Raw genomic sequence first — 27,304 nt, forward strand, 5'->3', positions numbered from 1 at the left:
GGATCTCATCCGGGACTCCGAACAACTTTTGGGTTACCGCATACTAATATCTCTACAACCCTAGCATCACCGAACCTTAAGTGTGTAGACCCTACGGGTTCGGGAGACACGCAGACATGACCGAGACGACTCTCCGGTCAATAACCAACAGCGGGATCTGGATACCCATGTTGGCTCCCACATGCTCCTCGATGATCTCATCGGATGAACCACGATGTCGAGGATTCAATCAATCACGTATACAATTCCCTTTGTCTATCGGTATGTTACTTGCCCGAGATTCGATCGTCGGTATCCCAATACCTCGTTCAATCTCGTTACCGACAAGTCACTTTACTCGTACCGTAATGCATGATCACGTGACTAACTCCTTAGTCACATTGAGCTCATTATGATGATGCATTACCGAGTGGGCCCAGAGATACCTCTCCGTCATACGGAGTGACAAATCCCAGTCTCGATTCATGCCAACCCAACAGACACTTTCGGAGATACCTGTAGTGCACCTTTATAGCCACCCAGTTACGTTGTGACGTTTGGTACACCCAAAGCATTCCTACGGTATCCGGGAGTTGCACAATCTCATGGTCTAAGGAAATGATACTTGACATTAGAAAAGCTCTAGCAAACGAATTACATGATCTTGTGCTATGCTTAGGATTGCGTCTTGTCCATCACATCATTCTCCTAATGAAGTGATCCCGTTATCAATGACATCCAATGTCCATGGTCAGGAAACCATAACCATCTATTGATCAACGAGCTAGTCAACTAGAGGCTTACTAGGGACATGTTGTGGTCTATGTATTCACACATGTATTACGGTTTCCAGTTAATACAATTATAGCATGAACAACAGACAATTATCATGAACAAGGAAATACAATAATAACCATTTTATTATTGCCTCTAGGGCATATTTCCAACAATCGTCACGTGTCGAGGAACGTCCTTGCGATCCGTAGATCGATCGGGTGTATCATGCTCTACTATCCAGGGTTTGCCGGAGGTCGTATGTATGTCCCCGAACTGCTTTCTCTCTGTTTTTTCGTGGCGGCGTGGCGGGCTGCTGTTCGGCGTGAGTTGCCTCTCTATCCCGACCCCGAGGTGGTCGGTCCGCCGCTGTCCCGACCGCGTAGTGTTCGGTCGGCCGCATTACGCGAGGGAGGTATGGGCTCTGGTGCCTCTTCATCGAACTGTGGTAGCAACCTTCGCTTCGGGTAACTCTTGGCTGGGCGTCTGAGGCCGTGTTCTTCGGCTGCCAGGACATCAGTCCATCTGTCGACAAGCAGATCTTGGTCAGCTTGAAGCTGCTGCTATTTATTTTTCAGGCTCCTTCCGGTGGCTATTAGCTGGCGCTTGAAGCGCTCCTGCTCGAGAGGTTCCTCAGGCACGATGAAATCTTTGATGCCGAGGCTTTCCTCATCCTCAGAGAGCGGACGATAACTACCATCCTCCGAGTTGTTGGGCCTGGCCTGTTCGTCGGGGCTGGCTTGCCTGTTTTCTTGCTCCTCCTGTTCGGATGTTACCTCGACAAGGTCTTCATTGTTTTCGGCATCGTCCGGAGTATTATTTTCTCCGTTGCCAGCATTGCTGTCTTTTGAACGACGTGACTTAGAGCGGCGCCGAGGACGCCGGCGTTTTTGCTGTGTCTCAGGAGGTTTATTCTCGACTGGATTTTCTTTGTCATCGTCGTTGGTTGTTTTGGGTGTGTCCACCATGTACACATCGTACGAAGAGGTGGTCGTCCAATGTCCGGTGAATGGCGGACTCTGATTTTGCTCCTCATTGGCATGGTCGTCCATACCGTCGACGTCTTCGGAGTCGTAATCAAGCGTGTCGGTTAAATCCTCGACTGTGGCTATGAAGTGGGTGGCGGGTGAGAAGCAAGATTCTCCTTCATCAGCCCCTAGTTCGAACCGAACATAGTTCGGCTGTGAGTCCCCTGCCAAAGACAAGTTCTTTAATGAGTTCAGCACATCGCCCAAGGGCGAGTGCTGGAAGATGTCTACGGTGCTGAACTCGAAGATCGATAAGCGATCAAGTTCGGCATCCGCGGACTCACATGGTTCGGAACTTACACCTAGAGACGAGTCTGGAGTTCCGGTGACAAAAATATTGTGCGAGTTAAGTCCATGTGCGGCTCCAACGCCGGGGCATCCGTGGCCTCCGTGGTGGGGTTAAGCCTCCAATCCTTGGATGCCGCAGTGTGCTCCGGATCTAAGGCCAGAGTGGTTACAGGAGCTATCTCCTGGATGCGGTCTGATGACAGATTTAGGTCATGTTCGTCAAGGTGACCAGGAGCGGTCGCCGCGGTCTCGAATCCGGCGAAGATCAAATCTCCACGGATGTCCGCAACATAATTCACGCTCCCAAATCTGACCTGATGGCCAGGAACGTAGCTATCGATCTGCTCCACGTGGCCAAACAACTTGGCCCGCAGCGCAAAGCCGCCGAATACGAAGATTTGTCCGGGGAGAAAGGTTTCTCCTTGGACAGCGTCATTGTAGGTGATTGAAGGGGCCATCAAACCTTTCGGGGACGGCACAGTGGAACTCTCAATGAAAGCACCAATGTCGGTGTCAAAACCGGCGGATCTCGGGGAGGGGGTCCCGAACTGTGCGTCTAAGCTCGCTGGTAACAGGAGACAGGGGACACGATGTTTACCCAGGTTCGGGCCCTCTCTATGGAGGTAATACCCTACTTCCTGCTTGATTGATCTTGATGAATATGAGTATTACAAGAGTTGATCTACCACGAGATCGTAATGGCTAAAACCCTAGAAGTCTAGCCTGTATGACTATGGTAATGAGTCTCCCTCCTCCGGACTAAGTCCTCTGGTTTATATAGACACCAGGAGGATCTAGGGTTACATAAGGTCGGTTACAAAGAAAGGAATCTACATATTTGGTCGCCAAGCTTGCCTTCCACGCCAAGGAGAGTCCTATCCAGACACGGGTGCAGTCTTCGGTCTTCGTATCTTCACAGCCCATCAGTCCGGCCCATGGCTAATAGGCCGGACGCCCGAGGACCCCGTAGTCCAGGACTCCCTCAGGCGCCGCCCCCTTCCCCTAGTCAGATTCGGACCCATGGGGGGGGGACACGCGCCACCTCCCCTTTGGCATGCCTCCTCTGTTCCCGTATGGCCCAGTAAGGCCCATTACTTCTCCCGGTGAATTCCCGTAACTCCCCGGTACTCCGAAAAACACCCGAATCACTCAGAACCATTCCGATGTCTGAATATAGCCTTCCAATATATGAATCTTTACCTCTCGACCATTTCGAGACTCCTCGTCATGTCCGTGATCTCATCCGGGACTCCGAACAAACTTCGGTCATCAAATCACATAACTCATAATACAAATCGTCATCGAATGTTAAACGTGCGGACCCTACGGGTTCGAGAACTATGTAGACATGACCGAGCATATCTCCGGTCAATAAGCAATAGCGGAACCTGGATGCTCATATTGGCTCCTACATATTCTATGAAGATCTTTATCGGTCAAACCGCATAACAACATACGTTATTCCCTTTGTCATCGGTATGTTACTTGCCCGAGATTCGATCATCGGTATCATCATACCTAGTTCAATCTCGTTACTGGCAAGTTTCTTTACTCGTTCCGTAATGCATCATCCCACAACTAACTCATTAGTCACATTGCTTGCAAGCCTTTCAGTGATGTGCATTACCGAGAGGGCCCAGAGATACCTCTCCGACAATCGGAGTGACAAATCCTAATCTCGATCTATGCCAACTCAACAAACACCATCGAAGACACCTGTAGAGCATCTTTATAATCACCCAGTTACGTTGTGACGTTTGATAGCACACTAAGTGTTCCTCCGGTATTCGGGAGTTGCATAATTTCATAGTCATAGGAACATGTATAAGTCATGAAGAAAGCAATAGCAATAAACTAAACGATCATAGTGCTAAGCTAACGGATGGGTCTTGTCCATCACATCATTCTCTAATGATATGATCCCGTTCATCAAACGACAACACATGTCTATGGTCAAGAAACTTAACCATCTTTGATTAACGAGCTAGTCTAGTAGAGGAATACTAGGGACACTCTGTTTGTCTATGTATTCACACATGTACTAAGCTTCCGGTTAATACAATTCTAGCATGAATAATAAACATTTATCATGATATAAGGAAATATAAATAACAACTTTATTATTGCATCTAGGGCATATTTCCTTCAGTCTCCCACTTGCACTAGAGTCGATAATCTAGTTCACATCGTCATGTGATTTAACACCAATAGTTCACATCTTTATGTGATTAGTTCACATCGCCATGTGACTAATACCCAAAAGGGTTTTACTAGAGTCAATAATCTAGTTCACATCGCTATGTGATTAACACCCAAAGAGTACTAAGGTGTGATCATGTTTTGCTTGTGAGAGAAGCTTAGTCAATGGGTCTGTCACGAGCCGTATGTATTTTGCAAATTTTCTATGTCTACAATGCTCTGCATGGAGCTACTCTAGCTAATTGCTCCCACTTTCAATATGTATCCAGATTGAGACTCAGAGTCATCCAGATCGGTGTAAAAGCTTGCATCGGTGTAACTCTTTACGACGAACTCTTTATCTCCTCCATAACCGAGAAATATCTCCTTAGTCTTCTAAGGATAATTTTGACCGCTGTCAAGTGATCCACTCCTGGATCAATATCGTACCCCCTTGCCAAACTCATGGCAAGGTACACAATAGGTTTGGTACATAGCATAGCATACTTTATAGAACCTATGGCTGAGGCATAGGGAATGACTTTCATTTTCTTTCTATTTTCTGTTGTGGTCGTGTTTTGAGTCTTACTCAACTTTACACCTTGAAATACAGGCAAGAACTCCTTCTTTGACTGTTCCATTTTGAACTACTTCAAAAACTTGTCAAGGTATGTACTCATTGAAAAATCTTATCTAGCGTCTTGATCTATCTCTATAGATCTTGATGCCCAATATGTAAGCAGCTTCACTGAGGTCTTTCTTTGAAAAACTCCTTTCAAACACTCCTTTATGCTTTCCAGAAAATTCTACATCATTTCCCATCAACAATATGTCATTCACATATACTTATCAGAAAGGCTGTAGTGCTCCCACTCACTTTCTTGTAAATACAGGCTTCACCGCAAGTCTGTATAAAACTATATGCTTTGATCAACTCATCGAAGCGTATATTCCAACCCCGAGATGCTTGCACCAGTCCATAGATGGATCGCTGGAGCTTGCACATTTTGTTAGCACCTTTAGGGTTGACAAAACCTTCTGGTTGTATCATATACAACTCTTCTTTAATAAATCCATTAAGGAAAGCAGTTTTGATATCCATTTGTCAGATTTCATAAAATGTGGCAATTGCTAACATGATTCAGACAGACTTTAAGCATCGATACGAGTGAGAAAATCTCATCGTAGTCAACATCTTGAACTTGTCAAAAACCCTTTTCGACAAGTCGAGCTTTGTAGATAGTAACACTACTATCAACGTCCGTCTTCCTCTTAAAGATCCATTTATTCTCAATGGCTTGCCGATCATCGGGCAAGTCCACCAAAGTCCACACTTTGTTCTCATACATGGATTCTATCTCAGATTTCATGGCCTCAAGCCATCTGTCGGAATCTGGGCTCATCATCGCTTCCTCATAGTTCGTAGGTTCATCATGGTCTAGTAACATGACTTCCAGAACAGGATTACCGTACCACTCTGGTGCGGAACGTACTCTGGTTGACCTACGAGGTTCAGTAGTAACTTGATCTGAGTTTTCATGATCATCATCATTAGCTTCCTCACTAATTGGTGTAGGAATCACTGGAACTGATTTCTGTGATGTACTACTTTCCAACTCGGGAGAAGGTACAATTACCTCATCAAGTTCTACTTTCCTCCCACTCACTTATTACGAGAGAAAATCCTTCTCTAGAAAGGATCCATTCTTAGCAACGAATATCTTGCCTTCGGATCTGTGATAGAAGGTGTACCCAACAGTCTCCTTTGGGTATCCTATGAAGATGCACTTTTCCGATTTGGGTTTGAGCTTATCGGTTTGAAACTTTTTCACATAAGCATCGCAACCCCAAACTTTTAAGAAACGACAACTTAGGTTTCTTGCCAAACCACAGTTTATACGGTGTCATCTCAACAAATTTAGATGGTGCCCTATTTAACGTGAATGCAGTTGTCTCTAATGCATAACCCCAAAACGATAGTGGTAAATCGGTAAGAGATATCATAGATCACACCATATCTAATAAAGTACGGTTACGACATTCAGACACACCATTATGCTGTGGTGTTCTAGGTGGGGTGAGTTGTGAAACTATTCCACATTGTTTTAAATGAAGGCCAAACTCATAACTCAAATATTCGCCTCCGCGATCAGATCATAGAAACTTTATTTTCTTGTTACGATGATTCTCAACTTCGCTCTGAAATTCTTTGAACTTTTCAAATGTTTCAGACTTGTGTTTCATTAAGTAGATATACTCATATCTGCTCAAATCATCTGTGGAAGTCAGAAAATAATGATACCCGTCGCGAGCCTGAACACTCATCGGACCGCATACATCGGTATGTATTATTTCCAATAAGTCAGTGGCTCGCTCCATTGTTCCGTAGAACGGAGTCTTAGTCATCTTGCCCATGAGGCATGGTTCGCAAGCATCAAGTGATTCATAATCAAGTGAGTCCAAAAGCCCATCAGCATGTAGTTTCTTCATGCGCTTTACACCAATATGACCTAAATGGCAGTGCCACAAATATGTTGCACTATCATTATCAACTTTGCATCTTTTGGCATCAATTTTATGAATATGTGTATCACTACGATCGAGATTCAATAAACCATTCACCTTGGGTGTATGACCACAGAAGGTTTTATTCATGTAAATAGAATAACAATTATTCTTTGACTTAAATGAATAATCATATTGCAATAAACATGATCCAATCATATTATGCTCAACGCAAACACCAAATAACATTTATTTTAGGTTCAACACTAATCCCGAAGGTAAAGGGAGTGTGCGATGGTGATCTTATCAACCTTGGAATCACTTCGAACACACATCGTCACCTCACCCTCAACTAGTCTCTGTTCATTTTGTAACTCCTGTTTCAAGTTACTAATCATAGCAACTGAACCAGTATCAAATACCCAGGGGCTACTATGAACACTAGTAAAGTACACATCAATAACATGTATATCATATATACTTTTTCTCACTTTGCCATCCTTCTTATCCGCCAAGTATTTGGGGCAGTTCCACTTTTAGTGACCATTTCCTTTGCAGTAGAAGCACTCAGTTTTAGGCTTAGGTCTAGCTTTGGGTTTCTTCTTGGGAGTGGCAACTTGCTTGCCATTCTTCTTGAAGTTCCCTTTCTTTCCCTTGCCCTTTTACTTGAAACTAGTGGTCTTGTCAACCATCAACACTTGATGCTTTTCTTGATTTCTACCTTCGCCGATTTCAGCATCGCGAAGAGCTCGGAAATCGTTTCGTCATCCCTTGCATATTATAGTTCATCACGAAGTTTCAGTAACATGGTGATAGTGACTAGAGAACTCTGTCAATCACTATCTTATCTGGAAGATTTAACTCCCACTTGATCAAGTGATAGTAGTACTCAGACATTCTGAGCACATGCTAACTGGTTGAGCTATTCTCCTCAATCTTTGTAGGCAAAATACTTGTCAGAGGTCTCATACCTATTGACTAGGGCATGAGTCTAAAATACCAATTTCAGCACTTGGAACATCTTATATGCTCTGTGGCATTTCAAAACATTTTTGAAGTCCCGGTTCTATGCCGTAAAGCATGGTGCACTAAACTATCAAGTAGTCATCATATCGAGCTTGCCAAACGTTCATAACATCTGCATCTGCTCCTGCAATAGGTCCGTCGCCTAGCGGTGCATCAAGGGCATAATTCTTCTGTGCAGCAATGAGGATAGTCCTCAGATCACGAAGCCAGTCCGCGTCATTGCTACTATCATCTTTCAATTTATTTTTCTCTAGGAACACATCAAAAAATAAACGGGGAGCTACATCGCAAGCTATTGATCTACAACATAGATATGCAAATACTATCAGGACTAAGTTCATGATAAATTAAAGTTCAATTAATCATATTACTTAAGAACTCCCACTTAGATAGACATCCCTCTAGTCATCTAAATGATCACGTGATCCATATCAACTAAACCATGTCCGATCATCACGTGAGATGGAGTAGTTTTCAACGGTGAACATCACTATGTTGATCATATCTACTATATGATTCACGCTCAACCTTTCTGTCTCAATGTTCCGAGGCCATATCTGCATATGCTAGGCTCGTCAAGTTTAACCCGAGTATTCTGCGTGTGCAAAACTGGCTAGCACCTGTTGTATGTGAACGTAGAGCTTATCACACCCGATCATCACGTGGTGTCTCGGCATGACGAACTGTAGCGACGGTGCATACTCAGGGAGAACACTTATACCTTGAAATTTAGTGAGAGATCATCTTATAATGCTACCGCCGTACTAAGCAAAATAAGATGCATAAAAGATAAACATCACATGCAATCAAAATAAGTGATATGATATGGCCATCATCATCTTGTGCCTTTGATCTCCATCTCCAAAGCACCGTCATGATCACCATCATCACCGGCTTGACACCTTGATCTCCATCGTAGCATCGTTGTCGCCTCGCCAACTATTGCTTCTACGACTATCGCTACCGCTTAGTGATAAAGTAAAGCAATTACATGGCGATTGCATTTCATACAATAATGCGACAACCATATGGCTCCTGCCAGTTGCCGATAACTGTTACAAAACATGATCATCTCATACAACAATTTATATCTCATCACGTCTTGACCATATCACATCACAACATGCCCTGCAAAAACAAGTTAGATGTCCTCTACTTTGTTGTTGCAAGTTTTACGTGGCTGCTACGGGCTTTTAGCAAGAACCTTTCTTACCTACGCATCAAAACCACAACAATTTTTCGTCAAGTTTGCTGTTTTAACCTTCAACAAGGACCAGGCGTAGTCAAACTCGATTCAACTAAAGTTGGAGAAACAGACACCCGCCAGCCACCTGTGTGCGAAGCACGTCGGTAGAACCAGTCTCATGAACGCGGTCATGTAATCTCGGTTCGGGCTGCTTCATCCAACAATACCGCCAAAGTAAGACGTTGCTGGTAAGCAATATGACTATTATCGCCCACAACTCATTGTGTTCTACTCGTGCATATAACATCTACGCATAGACCTGGCTCGGATGCCACTGTTGGTGAACACAGTACTTCAAAAAATTTCCTATGATCACGCAAGATATATCTAGGAGGTGCATAGCAACGAGAGGGGAGAGTGTGTCCACGTACCCTCGTAGACCGAAAGCGGAAACGTTTAGTAACGCGGTTGATGTAGTCAAACGTCTTCGCGATCCAACCGATCCAAGCACCGAACGTACGGCACCTCCGCGTTCAGCACATGTTCAGCTCGATGACGTACCTCGAGCTCTTGATCCAGTTGAGGCCGAGGGAGAGTTCTGTCAGCACATCAGCGTGGCGATGGTGTTGATGAAGTTACCGGCGCAGGGCTTCGCCTAAGCACTACGACGATATGACCGAGGTGTGTAACTTTGGAGGGGGGCACCGCACACGGCTAAGAGAAGACTTGGTGTACCTTTGGGGTGCCCCTGCCCACGTATATAAAGGAGGGAGGGAGAGAGGTCGGTCCCATAGGGGTGCGCCAAGAGTATGGAGCCCACGTATATAAAGGAGGGAGGGAGAGAGGTCGGTCCCATAGGGGTGCGCCAAGAGTATGGAGTCCTACTAGGACTTCCAAGTCCTAGTAGAATCCCTTTCCTTTTCGGAGTAGGAGAGAAGGAAAGAGGGAAAGAGAGAGGGAGTAGGAAAAGGCAAGGGGGCGCCGCCCCCTTCCCCTAGTCCAATTAGGACCCATGGGGGGGCGCCACCTCCCCTTTGGCATGCCGCCTCTTTTCCCGTATGGCCCAATAAGGCCCATTACTTCTCCTGGTGAATTCCCGTAACTCCCCGGTACTCCAAAAAACACCCGAATCACTCGGAACCATTCCGATGTCTAAATATAGCCTTCCAATATATGAATCTTTACCTCTCGACCATTTTCGAGACTCCTCTTCATGTCCGTGATCTCATCCGGGACTCCGAGAAAACTTCGGTCATCAAATCACATAACTCATAATACAAATCGTCATCGAAGGTTAAGCGTGCGGACCCTATGGGTTCGAGAACTATGTAGACATGACCGAGACATATCTCCGGTCAATAACCAATAGCGGAACCTGGATGCTCATATTGGCTCCTACATATTCTACGAAGATCTTTATCGGTCAAACCGCATAACAACATACGTTATTCCCTTTGTCATCGGTATGTTACTTGCCCGAGGTTCGATCGTCGGTATCATCATGCCTAGTTCAATCTCGTTACCGGCAAGTCTCTTTACTCGTTCTGTAATGCGTCATCCCGCAACTAACTCATTATTCAAATTCCTTGCAAGGCTTTCAGTGATGTGCATTACCGAGAGGGCCCAGAGATACCTCTCCGACAATCGGAGTGACAAATCCTAATCTCGATCTATGCCAACTCAAGAAACACCATCGAAGACACCTGTAGAGCATCTTTATAATCACCCAGTTACGTTGTGACGTTTGATAGCACACTAAGTGTTCCTCCGGTATTCGGGAGTTGCATAATCTCATAGTCATAGGAACATGTATAGGTCATGAAGAAAGCAATAGCAATAAACTAAACGATCATAGTGCTAAGCTAACGGACGGGTCTTGTCCATCACATCATTCTCTAATGATGTGATCTCGTTCATCAAACAACAACACATGTCTATGGTCAGGAAACTTAACCATCTTTGACTAACGAGCTAGTCTAGTAGAGGCGTACTAGGGACACTCTGTTTGTCTATGTATTCACACATGTACTAAGTTTCCGGTTATTACAATTCTAGCATGAATAATAAACATTTATCATGATATAAGGAAATATAAATAACAACTTTATTATTGCCTCTAGGGCATATTTCCTTCAGAACATGGTGCTACTCTGAAGCACAAGTGTGGTAAAAGGATAGTAGCATTGCCCCTTCTCTCTTTTTCTCTCATTTTTTCGTTTTTTCTCTCTTTTTTGTGGGCTCTTTTTTGGCCTCTTTTTTATTTTATTTTTATTTTCTCGTCCGGAGTCTCATCCCGACTTCTGGGGGAATCATAGTCTCCATCATCCTTTCCTCACTGGGACAATGCTCTAATAATGATGATCATCACACTTTTATTTACTTACAACTCAATATTACAACTCGATATCTAGAACAATATGACTCTATATGAATGCCTCTGGCAGTGTACCAGGATGTGCAATGATCTAGCATAGCAAAGATATCAAAAAATGGACAAGCCATGAAAATATCATGCTAGATATCTTACGATCATGCAAAGTAATATGACAATGAATGCTCAAGTCATGTATATGATGATGATGGAAGTTGCATGTCAATATATCTCGGAATGGCTATGGAAATGCCATGATAGGTAGGTATGGTGGCTGTTTTGTGGAAGATATAAGGAGGCTTATGTGTGATAGAGCGTATCGTATCACGGGGTTTGGATGCACCGGCGAAGTTTGCACCAACTCTCGAGGTGAGAAAGGGCAATGCATGGTACCGAAGAGGCTGGCAATGATGGAAGGGTGAGAATGCGTATAATCCATGGACTCAACATTAGTCATAAAGAACTCACATACTTATTGCAAAAGTCTATTAGCTATCGAAACAAAGTACTACGCGCATGCTCCTAGGGGGATAGATTGGTAGGAAAAGACCATCGCTCGTCCCCAACCGCCACTCATAAGGAAGACAATCAATAAATACCTCATGCTCCAACTTTGTTACATAACGGTTCACCATACGTGCATACTACCGGAATCACAAACTTTAACACAAGTATTCTTACCAATCCACGATTACTCACTAGCATGACTCTAATATCACCGTCTTTATATCTCAAAACTATTGCAAGGAATCAAACATATCATATTCAGTGATCTACAAGTTTTATGGAGGAGTTTATGACTAACCATGTGAATGACCAATTCCCGATGACTCTCTAAATAGATATAAGTGAAGCAAGAGAGTTTAATTCTTTCTACAAAAGATATGCCCATGCTCTAACAAATATAAGTGAAGCAAAAGAGCATTGTACAAATGGCGGTTCTCTGTGTGAAGAGAAACAGGCAATCAAAACTTCAAATGATATAAGTGAAGCACATGAAGCATTCTATAAAGCCATACTCAAAAGATATAAGTGAAGTGCATGAAGCATTCTATAAATCAACCAAGGACTATCTCATACCAGCATGGTGCATTATTAAAATAAAAAAATAAAAAGCACACGATGCTCCCAGATTTACGCATATCATGTGACGAATAAAAATATAGCTCCAAGTAAAATTACCGATGATCGTTAGAAGAAAGAGGGGATGCCTTCCGGGGCATCCCCAAGCTTAGTTGCTTGGGAGTCCTTGAATATTACCTTGGGGTATAAAATGGTTGGAGTGGAATCGCTTGATCTCAACACAAGTGTAGGTGGTTCTCTCTCAGAAAATGGATATGGGAAGTGGTGGCTTCGTCCTGGTTGCTCTCTTTGATAGTAAGTGGTGTGGGTGGGGCATATATAGCCATCACCAAAGATCTAGTCGTTACACACCTTTATGCACAACTCGGTGAGACCGGGTGAAAAACTCGGAGGCACTGACTATTGTAAAAGGTTTGAACTTCAGACGCTTCGGTGAGAACGGATGGATCCACTCGGTGGGACCGGTTTGTGATGACTTAAGCACTATCTGTATTTTGGTAATTCCGATTGGTTTCACTCGGTAATTCCGAAAAATGAAGTCGATGGGTTACAGAAAGTTTGCACGTGCACTTTGGTGGGACCGAATGCCATCCCGGTGAGACCGAGTTTCTAGGGTTTAGGCAGTGGCTCTCTCTGATGTATCTCGGTGGGTCTGGTTGAATATGTTTCAGTGGGACCGAGAATAACTTTAGGGTTTTGGACAAATTGGATTATGAGAGTGTGGCTAAGGTTTTTGGAGCAATATCTTCAAGCACTTGAGCAAATGACTCATGATCAAAACCTCACCCCTTGTAATAGTATTGGCTTTCCTATGGACTCAATGTGATCTTGGATCTCTTAACCAAAAATGAAGAGTCTTGAAGCTTTGCCAATGCTTGTCCTTTGTAGGTTGAGGGGTCCACTTCTCCATCCATCTATTTGCCTAGGTTGAACTTTTCCTGAAATATACTTAAGGAAAATATTAGTCCAACAACATGTATGTTGACATACATCGGTCCGAGCCCAAGCCGGGCCTGAAAAGTAGCTCCGCCCGAACACCGTGCTTCAGCCTACACACGTGAAAGCTCGACTCAAAAATCAGGAAAACGAAAGCCCAAGCCCGACCCGAATACTCTTTGGGTTGTAAAGCGAAGCCCGAGCCTGGCTTCAAAGGCAATCCCCGACCCGGTTGTTTATGGCCGACGGGACAGTCCACGACCAGGTTTACGCGTATCACACGTTTCAACCGCCACCGCCTAAATTTATGGAATAAATATGAGATATCTATATTTGGCATCGCAAGGATTTATACCAAAGATATGCATATCAATACGTTTCAATCGCCAGCTCATAGCAAATATTCGATATTTATATTCCAGTCGCAAACGTAAATGTGGTGGAGTAAGGGGCATCCAAGGACGAAGCCAGGGGTGTGCAAGCTGGAGCCAACCACCCCCAACTTTTTCTCAAAAAGCACTCCTAGATCACGAAATTTATATGTTTGCCCCCTCCAACCTTTTACTTCTTCCATTGCCATCCTCCTTGTATGAGATTACTAGCCCCGTCTCTGGGGCATCAATGTGAACACAAATACTGCATATAACTATATGAAATGAAAAAATCTCACAAGAACTCATTAGTTGTATACAAATTTACTTCAAGTTTTTTTCACCGTCTTTTATTTTAAAAAGCATAGTTAAAAAAATCAGAAATTTGGATTGTATCCTCCACAAAAAAGTGAATTACACTCTCCACGAAAAGCAAAGAGAAATTAGCTCATGATGTGGCTATCTTGCTCTGAAATGAATTACACCGTGCTTGAGATCATCGGTTGCACGCTATTCGCCTAAAAAGAAAAAGTTGCTGGGCTGCGTGAATATCCTCAGCAACAAGGGTTGTTTCGGTGTCTCGGGCAGCAAATCACCAGCGCATAGCAAATATTCAATATTTATATTCCAGTCGGAACGTAAATGTGGTGGAGTAAGGGCATCTAAGGATGGAGCCAGGGGTGTGCAAGCTGGAGCCAACCCCCCTCTCCCCCCTCCCCCACCCCCCCCCCCCCCCCAACTTTTTCCCAGAAAGCATCCCTAGATCGTTAGCACAAAGTGCTCGAAATTTATATGTTTGCCCCCCTCCAACCTTTTATTTCTTCCATTACCCCCTTGTATGTGATTACTAGCCCCCGTCTCTAGTGCATCAATGTGAACTGCATATAACACCATGAAATAAAAAAAACACAAGAACCCGTTAGTTGTATACAAATTTACTTGTAGTTTTTTTCACCGTCTTTTATTTAGAAAAACATAGTAAAAAAACCAGAAATTTGAATTGCACTCTACGCAGAAAAAGAAGTCAATTACACTCTCCGCAAAAAGCAACGAAAAATGAGTTCGTGATGTGGCTATCTTGCTCTGAAATGAACTACACGATGCTTGAGATCATCGGTTGCAGGTTCTTCAACTAGAAAGAAACAATTGCAGGTTCTAAACTGCGTGATTATCCTCAGCAACGAGGGTTGTTTTGGTGTTTCAGGCGGCAATTTCGAAAGCCCACAGTAGCAGCCGCTCAAAACGTGCTAACCTTTACAATTTAGCATATCAACACCCCTAGAACCAATAAACTTCAGAACAGCCCTTGTCAGAAGTTCTTACGCACCACGAGGAGCTGTACAGAATAACCTCCTACCACAAGGGCCCGTAGTCAATATCCTCGTTTATAAATTCCCCACCAACCTGAGCCCCAGACCCCGCACCAAGCAGAAAAAAAATCTCTCTCGGCTCCCCGCTCCGAGTCGCGTCGCGTGAGGAGAAAGGAAGGGAAGCCGGAAAGGTAAGGGTCTGCCCGCGAATCCCACAGGGACTCCACCAATTTCCTCCGCGATTTATCCAGCCGGGGCGCGGGATCCGCCCGATTCCTCCCCCGATCTGCGCTGATTCGCCGCCCGACCCGTCGGATTCGGTCCTCCGTTTGTGCAGGGTTCTCGCCGACGCGGAAGGAGGAGATGGCCGGGAAGGGAGGCAAGGGCCTGCTCGCGGCCAAGACGACGGCCGCCAAGACCGCCGAGAAGGACAAGGGGAAGAAGGCCCCCATCTCCCGCTCGTCCCGCGCGGGGCTCCAGGTGAGCGAGCTCTCTCGCACTTGCTCTGCTTTCTCCGTAGGCGGGCTTAGATTTGCTTCGAATTCGAAGCGTCGCGCGCGCGCTCGCGTGCTGGCCGTGGTATCCGAGGGGTTTCGCGGCGCGTGCGCTCTAGGGCACGCCTCCCGGAAGCTGTAGAGGTGATTGCGTGCTGTTCCTGTTGTTTACGCTCGGCATGGGTTAGGTTCTTCGGTTGATTGGTTGCGCGCAGGTTGGGTTGGGTTTTAGAGATTCGGTAGGTTGTAGCGTCTTGCAGAAATTTTGTAGATCTGGAGAAGAATTTGCTCTGTGAGGATTTGGTTTGTGATATGCATTGAGGTTTTGTAGATTCCATTGATGGTATATAGATAGGTGGTGAGTCCATAGTTGTCCGAAGTGTGGAACGATGCCGCGGCTCCTTTTCCGGGGTGGTTCGCCTGGATCTAGGGTTGGGGTTGAGGTGCGGGACGACACCGAGTCGACGGCGGGGACGCGACCCATTCATGCGGAATGATGCCGCGGCCCCTTTTTCGGGGTGGTTCGCCTGGATCTAGGGTTGGGATTGAGGTGCGGGATGACACCGAGTCGACGGCGGGGACGCGACCCATTCATGTGGAACGATGCCGCGGCCCCTTTTCCGGCGTGGTTCGCTTGGATCTAGGGTTGGGATTGAGGTGCGGGACGACACCGAGTCGACGGCGGGGCCGCGACCCATTCATGTGGAACGATGCCGCGGCCCCTTTTCCGGCGTGGTTCGCTTGGATCTAGGATTGGGATTGAGGTGCGGGACGACACCGAGTTGACGGCGGGGCCGCGACCCATTCATGTGGAACGATGCCGCGGCCCCTTTTCTGGGGTGGTTCGCCTGGATCTAGGGTTGGGATTGAGGTGCGGGACGACACCGAGTCGACGGCGGGGACGCGACCCATTCACGCGGAACGATGCCGCGGCCCCTTTCTTGGGGTGGTTCGCCTGGATCTAGGGTTGGGATTGAGGTGCGGGACGACACGAGTTGGCGGCGGGGACGCGACCCATTCACACGGAACGATGCCACGACCCCTTTTCCTGGGTGGTTCACCTGGATCTAGGGTTGGGATTAAGGTGCGGGACGACACGAGTCGACGGGGGGACGCGACCCATTCACGCGGAACGATGCCGCAGCCCCTTTTCTGGGGTGGTTTGCATGGATCTATGGTTGGGATTGAGGTGCGGGACGACACGAGTCAACGGCGGGGACGCGACCCATTCGCGCGGCATGCCCCTTTTTCGGGTTGGTTCGCCTGGATCTAGGGTTGGGATTGTGGTGCGGGGCGACACGAGCCGACGGCGGGGACGCGACCCATTCATGTGGAACGATGCCGGGGCCCCTTTTCCGGGGTGGTTGACCTGGATATAGGGTTGGGATTGAGGTGTGGGATGACATGAGTAGACGGCGGGGACGCGACTCATTTGTGACCCCAGTTCAGGAACGGTGGCACCCGCTAGAGCCGGTAGTGGAGCTGCACCGCTGGAGGCCTCCGCGGTCACTTTATCCTAGGAATGGATATGGTGGTCGGGGCTTGGTCGCCGCACCCAGCAGCCGGGGAAGCCTAGGGGTCCGAGCTGGGTCATTGAGGGAGCACAGGTGTATGGTCGCTGCTGCCATGTCTCCCTTGACCTGCCTAGATGCAAATCGGGTTGGATGGCGATCAGGATTTAGATTATATTGTTTCCTATTTTTATTAAAGACAAGTAATTCCATATTTCCATATATAGCTCAGATAGATAAAATTATCAGTAGAATTAAGGCATGTAATTAGGCAACTAATTAATTAGTTAACCAACCATAGTATGCCTTGTCCCATCGTTGTTCTTGGGTCATCGTCCTGAAACTGTTTCGGTTGTGTTTTGATCCCTATGTTTGGCCACGGGCGATGCCTGACCCTCGTCCCGTCCCTCAATCCTGTAGACCTAGGAAAGGCAACTATGGATGAGACTGCAGTGGTGTTATGGTCATAATAGTGAAAGATGGGCAATTGGGGAATATTGATGGAGATCATATCACATTAGCTTCGGTCTGAGCGCTGTTTACTAGTTAGAGAGGAAGGTTGTGATTCTGTAATTTGCCCTTTTGGGAATGCATGTGGTGAGCTATGCTGGGAGACACACAAATGATTGAATGAGGCTATTGTGGCTTTTTTCCCCTTAACTTCTTGCAAGTCATGAAGTAATCGATACGTCCTAGTTTAATTGTGTGTATGATATACTGTTGTCACATCAATCTCAGTAGTCATGCTGAATCTTTCTTGGTATCATGTACTGTACTAAACAAGTGATAGTTTGTTAGCATATGCTGATCTGTGATACCGACTTGTGTGTACGTGCTTTCTGCTTTCACATCTGTTTCACAGTCCACTTTAAATATGTGATTGCCATTTGGTCCATGGTTTTCAAATTTATGAATATATATTATTTATTGGCCTTGCACTTTGCAGCATGGGTGCCTAAGTTGGTATGTTTATATAGTCTAATGTTTTGATGAAATCCTACTAAGACACTTGATTTTCGGTGTTTGCATCCTTCGATTTGATGTTACTGTTATGCAATTTTCGTGTATTGCTCTTTTATTGTGAGGCATTCTCTGTGTACTAATTCTTGGCTATGTGATATTTCAGTTCCCTGTGGGCCGTATCCATCGTCAGCTGAAGCAAAGGACTCAGGCCAATGGCCGTGTTGGTGCTACTGCGGCGGTCTACTCTGCTGCTATCCTGGAGTACCTGACAGCTGAGGTCCTGGAGCTGGCTGGCAACGCCAGCAAGGATCTCAAGGTGAAGCGTATCACCCCTCGTCACCTCCAGCTGGCCATCCGTGGAGACGAGGAGCTTGACACCCTCATCAAGGGCACCATTGCTGGTGGAGGTGTGATCCCGCACATCCACAAGTCCCTGATCAACAAGTCCTCCAAAGAGTGAACAGAAAAAATAGCAAAGGAGCATCTCTAGCTTAAACTGGACATTTTCTCAGTCGTCTGTGAGATAAGTTTATCGTCGTGTCGTTTAGCGTTTAGCTGTGCTCCTTCCAGATCGAAGTCGTTGTCTGTCTGTGTAATGTTTACCTGGTACTGATTCAGTCATTTGGACATGGTGTTTATGTTCGTCGTTGACTCTGTGATTGGACTCTGAATGCAAAAACCTTTTAAACATGTTCTGAGTATTTGTTGTTTGTCTCCATCAGCGTCCTTTGGTAGCTGTTTTTGTTCTGGTTTTTCTTGAGTTGGTTTTTGTTCTTGGTTTTTTCAAGTTGTTTTTTATTCTGGTTTTGTCAGTATAGCCCAGTGGAAGGGGCTCAAGTCTTGAGCAGACAAATTAGGGATGCAAATCTGTGACCCTCGCGGAGGGTACCCATTTGCGTTTGTGGGTTTGACTGTTGAATGATTGATTCTGCTGCAGCAGTGTGCTGCTGTGTGTTCAGTATGCATGGCTGATCCTAACCAGGTGCAGTGATCATCGGTGACTCACAAGTGCTGTTCGCTTGAGTAGCTTTCGGTTGACTAGACAAGGCCTGTACTTAAATAATTTACATTGTTGTTGATCCAGCTTATATATGAATTAGTCGTCAGTGTGCTGATTGTTTTAATCGCCGACTAAGTTCAAGTACACCTGTTACCAAACATGTTGATACTTTTCTAAGTCGCAGCTGCCCACTTCAAAGTTTATCCAGCCCGTCTGAAGCTACATCTGTTGTGTTTTTTTCCTAGTCCTATGGACAGTGGCACAGTCCAGGTGCGTAGCTGCACCGCTCAAAAAAAAAAAAGGTGCGTAGCTGCAGTAGATCAAGCAGTAGATGATTTCCTTCCCCCTTCAGCAGTTGCTTACCTGTACACGCTTTGCTTCTCCTGTTTCGAAGCCACTTTGGTACTATCAGATTCATCTCGTGTAACCGGGCTGCTGATGAAGTACAGTAGCAGGTTGTTTGCCTAGAGCTTCGGCAGTCTGGGACACTAATGCCCTTTGATTTTATCTCATCCCTATATTTGTAAACGATCAAGGACAGGCCCGGCACAATGGTGGAGCACTTCCCACTTGTGCAAGAGGTCCTCAGTCCGATACGGCCTCTCTAAACTACACCGTGCAATGATAAGATTTGCCTCGTATAATCTTTTCCCAGACCTCACCTACCCTACCATCCTCTGCCCCTGAATGCAACGAAAAACCGAAGGCAGAATGGTGCATACTGTTTTCTAGCAGCATATGTATATATACTCCTATACGCTTCATCGCTGACGGATGAGATCGGGGCTACTGCCGTGTCCGCTGTCGCGAGCACCGCGGGGAAATGGCAGGGAAAGCGCAGGAAATGGCCAGGAAAACCAGGAGACCCAGCGCCAAGTTTTTCCACAAGGCGTCCACAGCGTGGCTAGCGCGTGTGCGTCCCTGTCCGTCTCCGAGCACACCGAGGTCAGGTCATCTTTATTTATCTCTACCCGGCCCTTTTTCTCCCATGGCCATCGGCATTGGCATTGCAGGATACTTCCGCCCAGCTTCCTCCCTCTCCTCTCCTCTCCCCCATATATTTCCTCTTGCTAGCCACTGCTTGCTCCTCCTTGCTCCATTGAACATTAGTCCAGAGGCTGCGGCGTGCGCATGGAACAGGCGCTGACGGGCGAGCAGATGGTGGCGTTCCAGGAGGCCTTCTCCCTCTTCGACAAGAACGGCGATGGTCCGTCTGCCTTCTGCTTTCCCCTCCCCTCCCCTCTCCTCGATCGCTTTGCTTATTTTCAGTGTTCCGTTTGTTCCTACTCTGTTGTTGCTCATAGCTGGCTTTTCCAAGCAATGCTATTGTTTTATTTCCGTTTCATCCTTTTTTTTGTGGGTGTTTCATCTTTTCTAGTATCTGTCGTGGACTACTAGAAATGGACAAGGCTTTTGTAGCAACACAAAGCTCGGTAGAGACGCAAAAACTCCTCAAATGCAAAACAGGCAGCCCTAACCTGAATGAGCCATAAATAGGACGGGCTCATGGTTTTCTAACGTGCCGCCGCTTGTCCAACTCTATCCGCTCTAGAGCAAGCAGTATATGACTAATTTCAGATATTATAGCCTGTTTTTAGTTCTTCTCTCGAACGATGCTAGAGTAGTGAATTCAACCCTGCAATTCAAAGAATCTTCATACAAAACCCCCTACTACAGAGACCTGTTGTGCCAAACAAGCACTTGGTTTAGTCAAAGAACACTTTAGATTGTCACAACAAGTGCTTTGCAGTCCACCTACTTTCTTCAGAATTTGTTTTCTTATCTCTGCAGTCCACCTACTTTCTACACACAAAAAATGCCTATACATGGCTCGCTAATCTAATGGCCAAGTTCCTCAAGTAATTTTTAGACAGAAAGTTCCTTAAGCAATCCATGACATTCCCTTCAAGAATCAAAACTGTTTTCTGATGGCTGTGGCGATATTTACTTGTCATACACTTCTCTACTCGTATACATTTAAGTAGTACTCCTGTTTATCATATCCTTTGCCTCCTCAAACCTCTTATCTTTTGCCAAAATCTTTGACCGCACGTGGTGTTGTCTTGGCCCCTCCGGGATCAGGATAAGTATGAGCTAAAATGAACAATAATTATTTTTTGATCCTGATTGACATGTGAGATATTGGGACATTAATTTGTCACATGAAGGATGCATCAGCTTGGAAGAGCTGGCCGCGGTGACTCGCTCCCTCGGCCTCGACCCGACCAACCAGGAGCTCAATGACATGATGCGTGAAGTCGACATGGATGGGAACGGCACCATTGATTTCCAGGAGTTCTTGAGCCTCATTGCCAGGAAGATGCAGGTGAAGCTCTGCAAACTGATGAACGGTCAATTGTTTGCTTTAATTATATTAGTTTGAACGTGCTGTTACTTTCGATTTCCATGTGAATTTGCAGGACGGAGACGCCGACGAAGAGCTCAAGGAAGCTTTCGAGGTCCTGGACAAGGATCGAAATGGTTTCATCTCCCCTGTTGAGGTGAATATGTTGGCACCCTCTTCTCAGGTTCAGATAATCCCCAAGCTCGTTTGAGGCACTCCTGAATTTCATGTTGCCCATGTGAAATGCAGCTGAGGACGGTGATGATCAATCTCGGGGAGAAGATGACCGACGAGGAGGTCGAGCAGATGATCAGGGAGGCGGACACCGATGGTGACGGGCAGGTGAACTACGATGAATTCGTGCTCATGATGAAGAATGCTGAGCGCAAGATAACTGGGTGAACAAAAGTAATTATGCTGGTGATAGGTGTGAAACCACTGGTTCTCAGATTGGATTCACTGTCTCCGTTTTAAATTCGCTGCTTGTAGTAGTTATTTTCAGAAGCCACTGTAAGCTTGTGTATTCATCTTAGAAGCTGTTTGTGCACTATATATGTAACGGCAATTGCCACATATATTTACACCACGTTCTTTGGTTCTTGTAGGCTATGTTTAGCCACCTTTATGATTTTTACAATGTAGTGGTCAGTTGTGTACCAAATGAATGGAATTAGCTACAACACAGTCGTTTGTGTCTATGACAATCTACAACACAGTCGTTTGTAAGATGATAAGTTTGGCAGGCAAAGCGAGGCAACTCTACAAGGCGAACCCTTACTTCTGCCCTAGATGACCCGACAGTCCGGCACTCGCCGGACTAAGGAGGGGCAAGGGGAGGCCTGATCTGGTAGCCGAGTGCAAAGCGGATGCCTGAGGTGGTGGTTTGAGAAAGAAATGAGGAGCAAAAAAATGCATCATCCAGCGGTCCACACACACTCTTATGTTTTTAAGAAAAAATAACTCAGACACTCCCTAAAAGAATCTATCGTGTCAATTTCAGTTCTTACGCTTGAACATTTCCTATTCATTTTGCCATCATGTGCTCCAGCGAAAAAAATAACACCATGAAAATAAAAATCATGAGAAATCTGAACACCGAACCTAAGAAGAGATCTTAGCAAACACATCAAGCACTAGATAAATTACCACAATATTGTATATTTAGTTATGTACAAATCTGGCAAGAGGATACAAAACCCATCCTTATTGGCACCACAAACACATGATGGGCTCCAGGGGGCAACACTGCTAGCAGATACTCCCTCCGTCCGGAAATACTTGTCATCAAAATGGATAAAAAGAGGTGTATCTAGAACTAAAATACATCTAGATACATCCCTTTTTATTCATCTTGATGACAAGTATTTCCGGACGGAGGGAGTACTATTATGCAGTACACAAACCACACAGGGAGTGTTGGGGATCATGCCCAAATGTCAAGTCTTACCACCAATATACAATCATATATCATTGGTTCATGATACGAGATAGAACGCCACGGCTTCTACGCCGCAACCGCCTCTCGCAGTTTGCTGCTGCCTTCTGGTGGTGCCAAGCTGTCGTAGTACTCGACGAGGACCTTCCAGCCACCCGGGCACATAAAACCATCTGGTGGGCTCTCACGGTTCTTGGCAAGGCTACGCATCTGTTTACGGAGGCAAGTTTGTTAGGACAATGACTAACAAAAAGCTGGTGCCGAAGTTCCTGATGTGCAAATGACACTGAAATGAATTACCTTTGTGCCAGAGATGAACAGGAAGTCCTCTTTCCTTGATGGGTCGAAGAAATTCATCTTGTTATGCTTTGTGTCGTATGCAGCCACCTGATCCAAAATAAGAATCAGAAGACATGTCAAGAAACCAGAATAAGTCTACGATGCTGTATTTCGAAAATGAATAATATAAACTGTTGAAGTCAAGATCGGAATGAGGTATCTGGTCCGGAATGATTACACACCTTGAAAGGAAGGATATTGAGCCTCTCAAGCCCAGGAGCCATGCTCAGTACTTTTTTCCCGTGATCAGCATCATAAAGGTCCCTCTTTTCGGTCGGGTGGCCCATACCAGCAGGGTCTCTTCCCACAATATAGAAGTTTGCACCAGCATTTATACGAGCCTTAGCATGCCACTGGACCTCAGTTGGCCCAGCATAGTGCATTGGAGAGGGGAAGATTGCAACCACAGTTGATTCTGGGTTTAGGACACCTTCCTCAAGAACCTAGCAAAATGAAGAAACGTCAGAACCATGCAGGAATTGTACATTTTACATCTTAAAAGTGTCTATATTAGTGTCATCAAATAAAAGGTTTCACAATACGGCATGGCATGATTCCTGTTGCCCAGGATTATAGTTAATTTCTATGGCATATAGGAGTCACATTTCTTTTTTTATAGAAAATGGATGATAGGATTGTTATGACTAAATACCTTCTCATGCTGCTTCATTCTCACACTAAGAGGCACGTCATCTGCTTTTGTGAATCCTCCCAGTGGATGGAGAAGAAGAACAGGGTTTTTGTAGCCCATCTCAAGAAGGCGCCTCCGTGTATCAGTCATGAGCAGTGCATGCCCATTGTGCACAGGGTTACGAAGTTGAAAAGCAAATACTGCATCTGCATTGCGCCTGGCAAATTCTTCACGCAGCTGTGCTGGAGACAAACGATACTGATCCAGACCATCATTATACTTGATTGGTTCTATAACCTCCAGGTCTCCACCAATCAACCAATCACCAGCATTTGTAATCGCCTCCTCTACGTACGGCAGTCCACGTGCAGTTGTTCCCCAAGTCCGTGCAATTCTTTCTTCCTTGTTATGCTTGTAGATCTCAATACTGAAGAAAGAAGGGGCGAGTGTTAAAAATGAGTTGCAGATGTAGAGCATTAAGTACAGTAAAAGAAAACCACACTCCTTATCATATAAATAGGCTATGCTTGTTTCCAACACATTGGAAGCCATGTGTAACATCTTCTCAAGACTAGAGATTCCGTCAACAGATAGCGGCGTCTTACGTCAATGTCATTATGTCACTTCAGTTATCAGGTGACCACATTTCTGGGCCAGCATCATTTTCATTTTTAGCGTTCAATGTTTAAAAGAAGTCTATACTTAAATGGCAAATACAAGAGAATCACGGTGATGTAAGTACGAGGCATCGCACACTCTAAAGTACTAGGAAAGGCGGCGAAAAAACGACAAAACGGAATATCTATTCAAGGAAACGATACGATAAGATATGTAATTTAATATGCCTGAAGGTATTATCAAGTTTAATACGACCGAAGATATTACCAAGTTTACTACGACCAACGGTATTATCAAGTTGACTACGACCGAAGGTATTGTCAAGTTTACTAATCATCTATTGGAGGATGCATGATTGGAATACCACGGATATCTGAAGTCTGTCAACATATACAAATATGCTGTTAAAAGTATGAGTGAAGTCCTCACTATCATAGCCCCATTCCACAAAAGCGGAAACTGCTACTCCCTCCGTCCGGAAATACTTGTCATCAAGATGAATAAAAAGGGATGTATCTAGATGTATTTTAGTTCTAGATACACCTCTTTTTATCCATTTTGATGACAAGTATTTCCGGACGGAGGGAGTACGAATTTAGTTTGACTGTCAAATAACCACTTGAGGTAGAAAATTGCTAGCCATCATTGCCCGTATTCTTGGTAAAAGAAATATATACTGACACTAAGTTCACATAAGACCTCGAATTGTGTATGAAGATAAGCTATGTAGCGATTGAAATGTGCAAACCATATGTCCCCTTAACAGTTAATCCACAAGTTTCAGATTGAAGAAACCACCATTGTCAGCAGGAGCCTAATTAAGCTCAACCCAAGCCCCCAATTCCTACCCAAACATTATAAATTCCATATTGAAATTGGTACTACTGTAGCTACATTTAATCATGGGGAAGGATTGGCAGACATCAATCGGAGAGGGGGAAAAACAGGAGAGAAGGAAGGGGGATGCGTTCTCACTCGCTGAGCACGGCGACGGGGCGGTCGTGGGCGTCGACGAGCGCGACGGCGGTGGCGCCGTCGGCCTGGATGGCGCGGCGCTGGGCGTCGTCGAGGGCGAGGACGATGGGCACGGACATGTTGACGAGGCTGCCATCGCCGCCGCGGACGGCGTTGAAATGAAGTGCTTGGAGGAACTCGGTCTCGCGCATGAAGCCGCGCAGCGGGCTGGCCCAGCCCTCGCTGAGCACGTGCAGCCACTCGGTGTCCACGCGGCCCAGGCGCAGCCGGTGCGGCAGCGCCGCCGCCTCCCGCCGCAGCGCCGCCCGCCGGCCGCCCTTCTCGGGCGCCACCAGCTCCACCAGCCTGCCCCCGTCGGGCTCGATCAGGCCGCCGGCCCGGCACCGCACCCCTCGCGCCGCCGCCGCCGGGGCCCTGCCGCCCCTCACCGCGACCCGCGCCGCCGGCTGTCCCTGGCCCTGGCCCCTGCCCGGCCGCGCCAGCTGCGGGAATCTCACTGCGAAGGCGGCCTGCGTCGCCATGGCTGCTGCTTCTTGTCGACGATTTGGTCTCTCTCGGATTCCACCTCCGCCCCACTACTTATATCGTGTCGGGGCGTTTGTGTTTTCGTCTCGCGCTTGCCTTGTGGCTGGCGGGGCGGCCTGACCTTCGTGGTGGGTGCGTGTATAAAAAATGGGGGGAGGGGGTGGAGGTGAACCTGGATGGGATTGCGGGGAGGGTGCGGGGCGGAGGCCATGGGCGCGGTGAACGTGGACAAGGGGAGTGGGGGACGTGGGGGCTGCGCTAATGGGGGCTGATGAGGATGGATCATGGAGCGGGCTGGGAAGTGCCTTCCTCCTCGCCTTGCCTCTTGGCAGGCAGTTTCGGTTTTTTTTAGGGCTTGGACTTGGACTGGTGTCCCGACTTTCCTGACGTATGAACATATGTAGTGCTGCATCTTTGTTAAACTTGGATCGTCTGCGCCGTGTAGGCTATGGCCCCGCACGGCTCCTTCTTGATGATTCAGCTGAAATAAGATTACTTCTATCAATCTTTTTCCCGGGCGAATATCATTACTTCTCCTGCGTTTCATGGCTGCCGGACCTGCCGCCACAACGTACGCGATCTTTTTTGTCAATACGATCCGAACGTGGTCTTTTCTGACAAAAATTCGAGGGGCGGAGGCAGTGTTCATGTCATTGCATTCCATGTATTGGCAATTTGGCATGGCTCAATGAAACTAGTGGGTTGGCTATTCTTGGCTTATCGATAGCCTTCGAACAACAAACTACAAAGTACAGTACTGCGCCACCTTTTTTTATGGTAGCTTACTATGAATCACCTATTGGTGAGGCCTTCTAGAGATTCCGGGCTCCCCTAGCCCCTACTTTGGTCTACGACACTCGTCAATAGACAAAATACTTGTTCACATGAAAATATGTGTATCTAAGTGTAGTCATACCATACGTTGAGAAGCCCGATGTAGGAGGGACGAAGTTTGAGGACTGACCTTAACGATACAATTAGTTTGTGGGTTGGATTGTAAGATCACAATTAGGGTTTTCTTTCCGACTTTTCATCTGGTAAGAGCATCTACAATCGGACTTGTCAAATCTGCCCCCCTATACGCCCGTCGCCCCCTTATATCTTGTGCCCGGCATCTACATATTTCAAATCCGGACTCTCAAATCCATGCACGCCAATCATACAAGCCAATGTCGCACGTAAATAACAAATGTAGGTACCGAAAATACATAGGTCTTGCTACATAAAATTTGTTTAAGTGCACAACTCAAACATCCTCAGAGTAGCGTGCACTTCTGCTTAGCAGAGAAAGAAAGTTGGCCGCAACAATCCCTCTTGAGTTTGAAGTAGTCATCGTGTGCCTCCACTCCCTCCACAATGCGCAAGAACATGATTTCTGCATGCAAAAACGGCGACGAAACCATGGATCGTCAGGGAAAGTTGGGTTCGAAGCAA

At 46.1% G+C, this 27,304-nt stretch overlaps 3 protein-coding genes across 3 annotated transcripts; 2 read left to right on the forward strand and 1 right to left on the reverse strand.

Annotated features, from left to right (window-relative positions):
• The first annotated feature begins 15,108 nt into the window (after positions 1 to 15,108).
• On the forward strand, positions 15,109 to 18,704 carry LOC109764312 (probable histone H2A variant 3). Its single transcript, XM_020323152.4, has 3 exons — positions 15,109 to 15,226; positions 15,373 to 15,515; positions 18,167 to 18,704. Exons 2-3 carry the CDS (start codon positions 15,399 to 15,401, stop codon positions 18,461 to 18,463), a joined length of 414 nt encoding a protein of 137 aa, XP_020178741.1. The 5' UTR covers positions 15,109 to 15,226; positions 15,373 to 15,398; the 3' UTR covers positions 18,464 to 18,704.
• A 1,268-nt stretch (positions 18,705 to 19,972) lies between these two features.
• On the forward strand, positions 19,973 to 21,947 carry LOC109764311 (calmodulin-like protein 4). The gene is made up of 4 exons (XM_020323151.3): positions 19,973 to 20,210; positions 21,172 to 21,329; positions 21,424 to 21,504; positions 21,597 to 21,947. The coding sequence occupies exons 1-4, from the start codon at positions 20,135 to 20,137 to the stop codon at positions 21,747 to 21,749; spliced, it is 468 nt and encodes a 155-aa protein (XP_020178740.1). The 5' UTR covers positions 19,973 to 20,134; the 3' UTR covers positions 21,750 to 21,947.
• A 514-nt stretch (positions 21,948 to 22,461) lies between these two features.
• LOC109747366 (ATP-sulfurylase 3, chloroplastic) lies at positions 22,462 to 26,004 on the reverse strand. Its single transcript, XM_020306441.4, has 5 exons — positions 25,346 to 26,004; positions 23,774 to 24,179; positions 23,304 to 23,564; positions 23,083 to 23,169; positions 22,462 to 22,992 (listed from the first exon to the last, which is right to left on the reverse strand). The coding sequence occupies exons 1-5, from the start codon at positions 25,864 to 25,866 to the stop codon at positions 22,852 to 22,854; spliced, it is 1,416 nt and encodes a 471-aa protein (XP_020162030.2). The 5' UTR covers positions 25,867 to 26,004; the 3' UTR covers positions 22,462 to 22,851.
• Between the last annotated feature and the right edge of the window lie 1,300 nt (positions 26,005 to 27,304).

Source organism: Aegilops tauschii, chromosome 5 (genome assembly GCF_002575655.3).
Source record: "Aegilops tauschii subsp. strangulata cultivar AL8/78 chromosome 5, Aet v6.0, whole genome shotgun sequence".
In the NCBI taxonomy this organism is placed as follows: domain Eukaryota; kingdom Viridiplantae; phylum Streptophyta; class Magnoliopsida; order Poales; family Poaceae; genus Aegilops; species Aegilops tauschii.

Excerpts from the sequence above, each read along its gene's own strand:
- LOC109764312 (XM_020323152.4), top strand. The coding sequence starts at position 15,399 with ATGGCCGGGAAGGGAGGCAAGGGCCTGCTCGCGGCCAAGACGACGGCC. Across the intron at positions 15,516-18,166 it reads CGTCCCGCGCGGGGCTCCAG|TTCCCTGTGGGCCGTATCCA; the intron begins GTGAGCGAGCTC and ends GTGATATTTCAG.
- LOC109747366 (XM_020306441.4), bottom strand. The coding sequence starts at position 25,866 with ATGGCGACGCAGGCCGCCTTCGCAGTGAGATTCCCGCAGCTGGCGCGG. Across the intron at positions 23,170-23,303 it reads TCAATATCCTTCCTTTCAAG|GTGGCTGCATACGACACAAA; the intron begins GTGTGTAATCAT and ends ATTTTGGATCAG. Across the intron at positions 22,993-23,082 it reads TGTTCATCTCTGGCACAAAG|ATGCGTAGCCTTGCCAAGAA; the intron begins GTAATTCATTTC and ends CTCCGTAAACAG.
- LOC109764311 (XM_020323151.3), top strand. The coding sequence starts at position 20,135 with ATGGAACAGGCGCTGACGGGCGAGCAGATGGTGGCGTTCCAGGAGGCC. Across the intron at positions 21,330-21,423 it reads TCATTGCCAGGAAGATGCAG|GACGGAGACGCCGACGAAGA; the intron begins GTGAAGCTCTGC and ends GTGAATTTGCAG. Across the intron at positions 21,505-21,596 it reads GTTTCATCTCCCCTGTTGAG|CTGAGGACGGTGATGATCAA; the intron begins GTGAATATGTTG and ends TGTGAAATGCAG.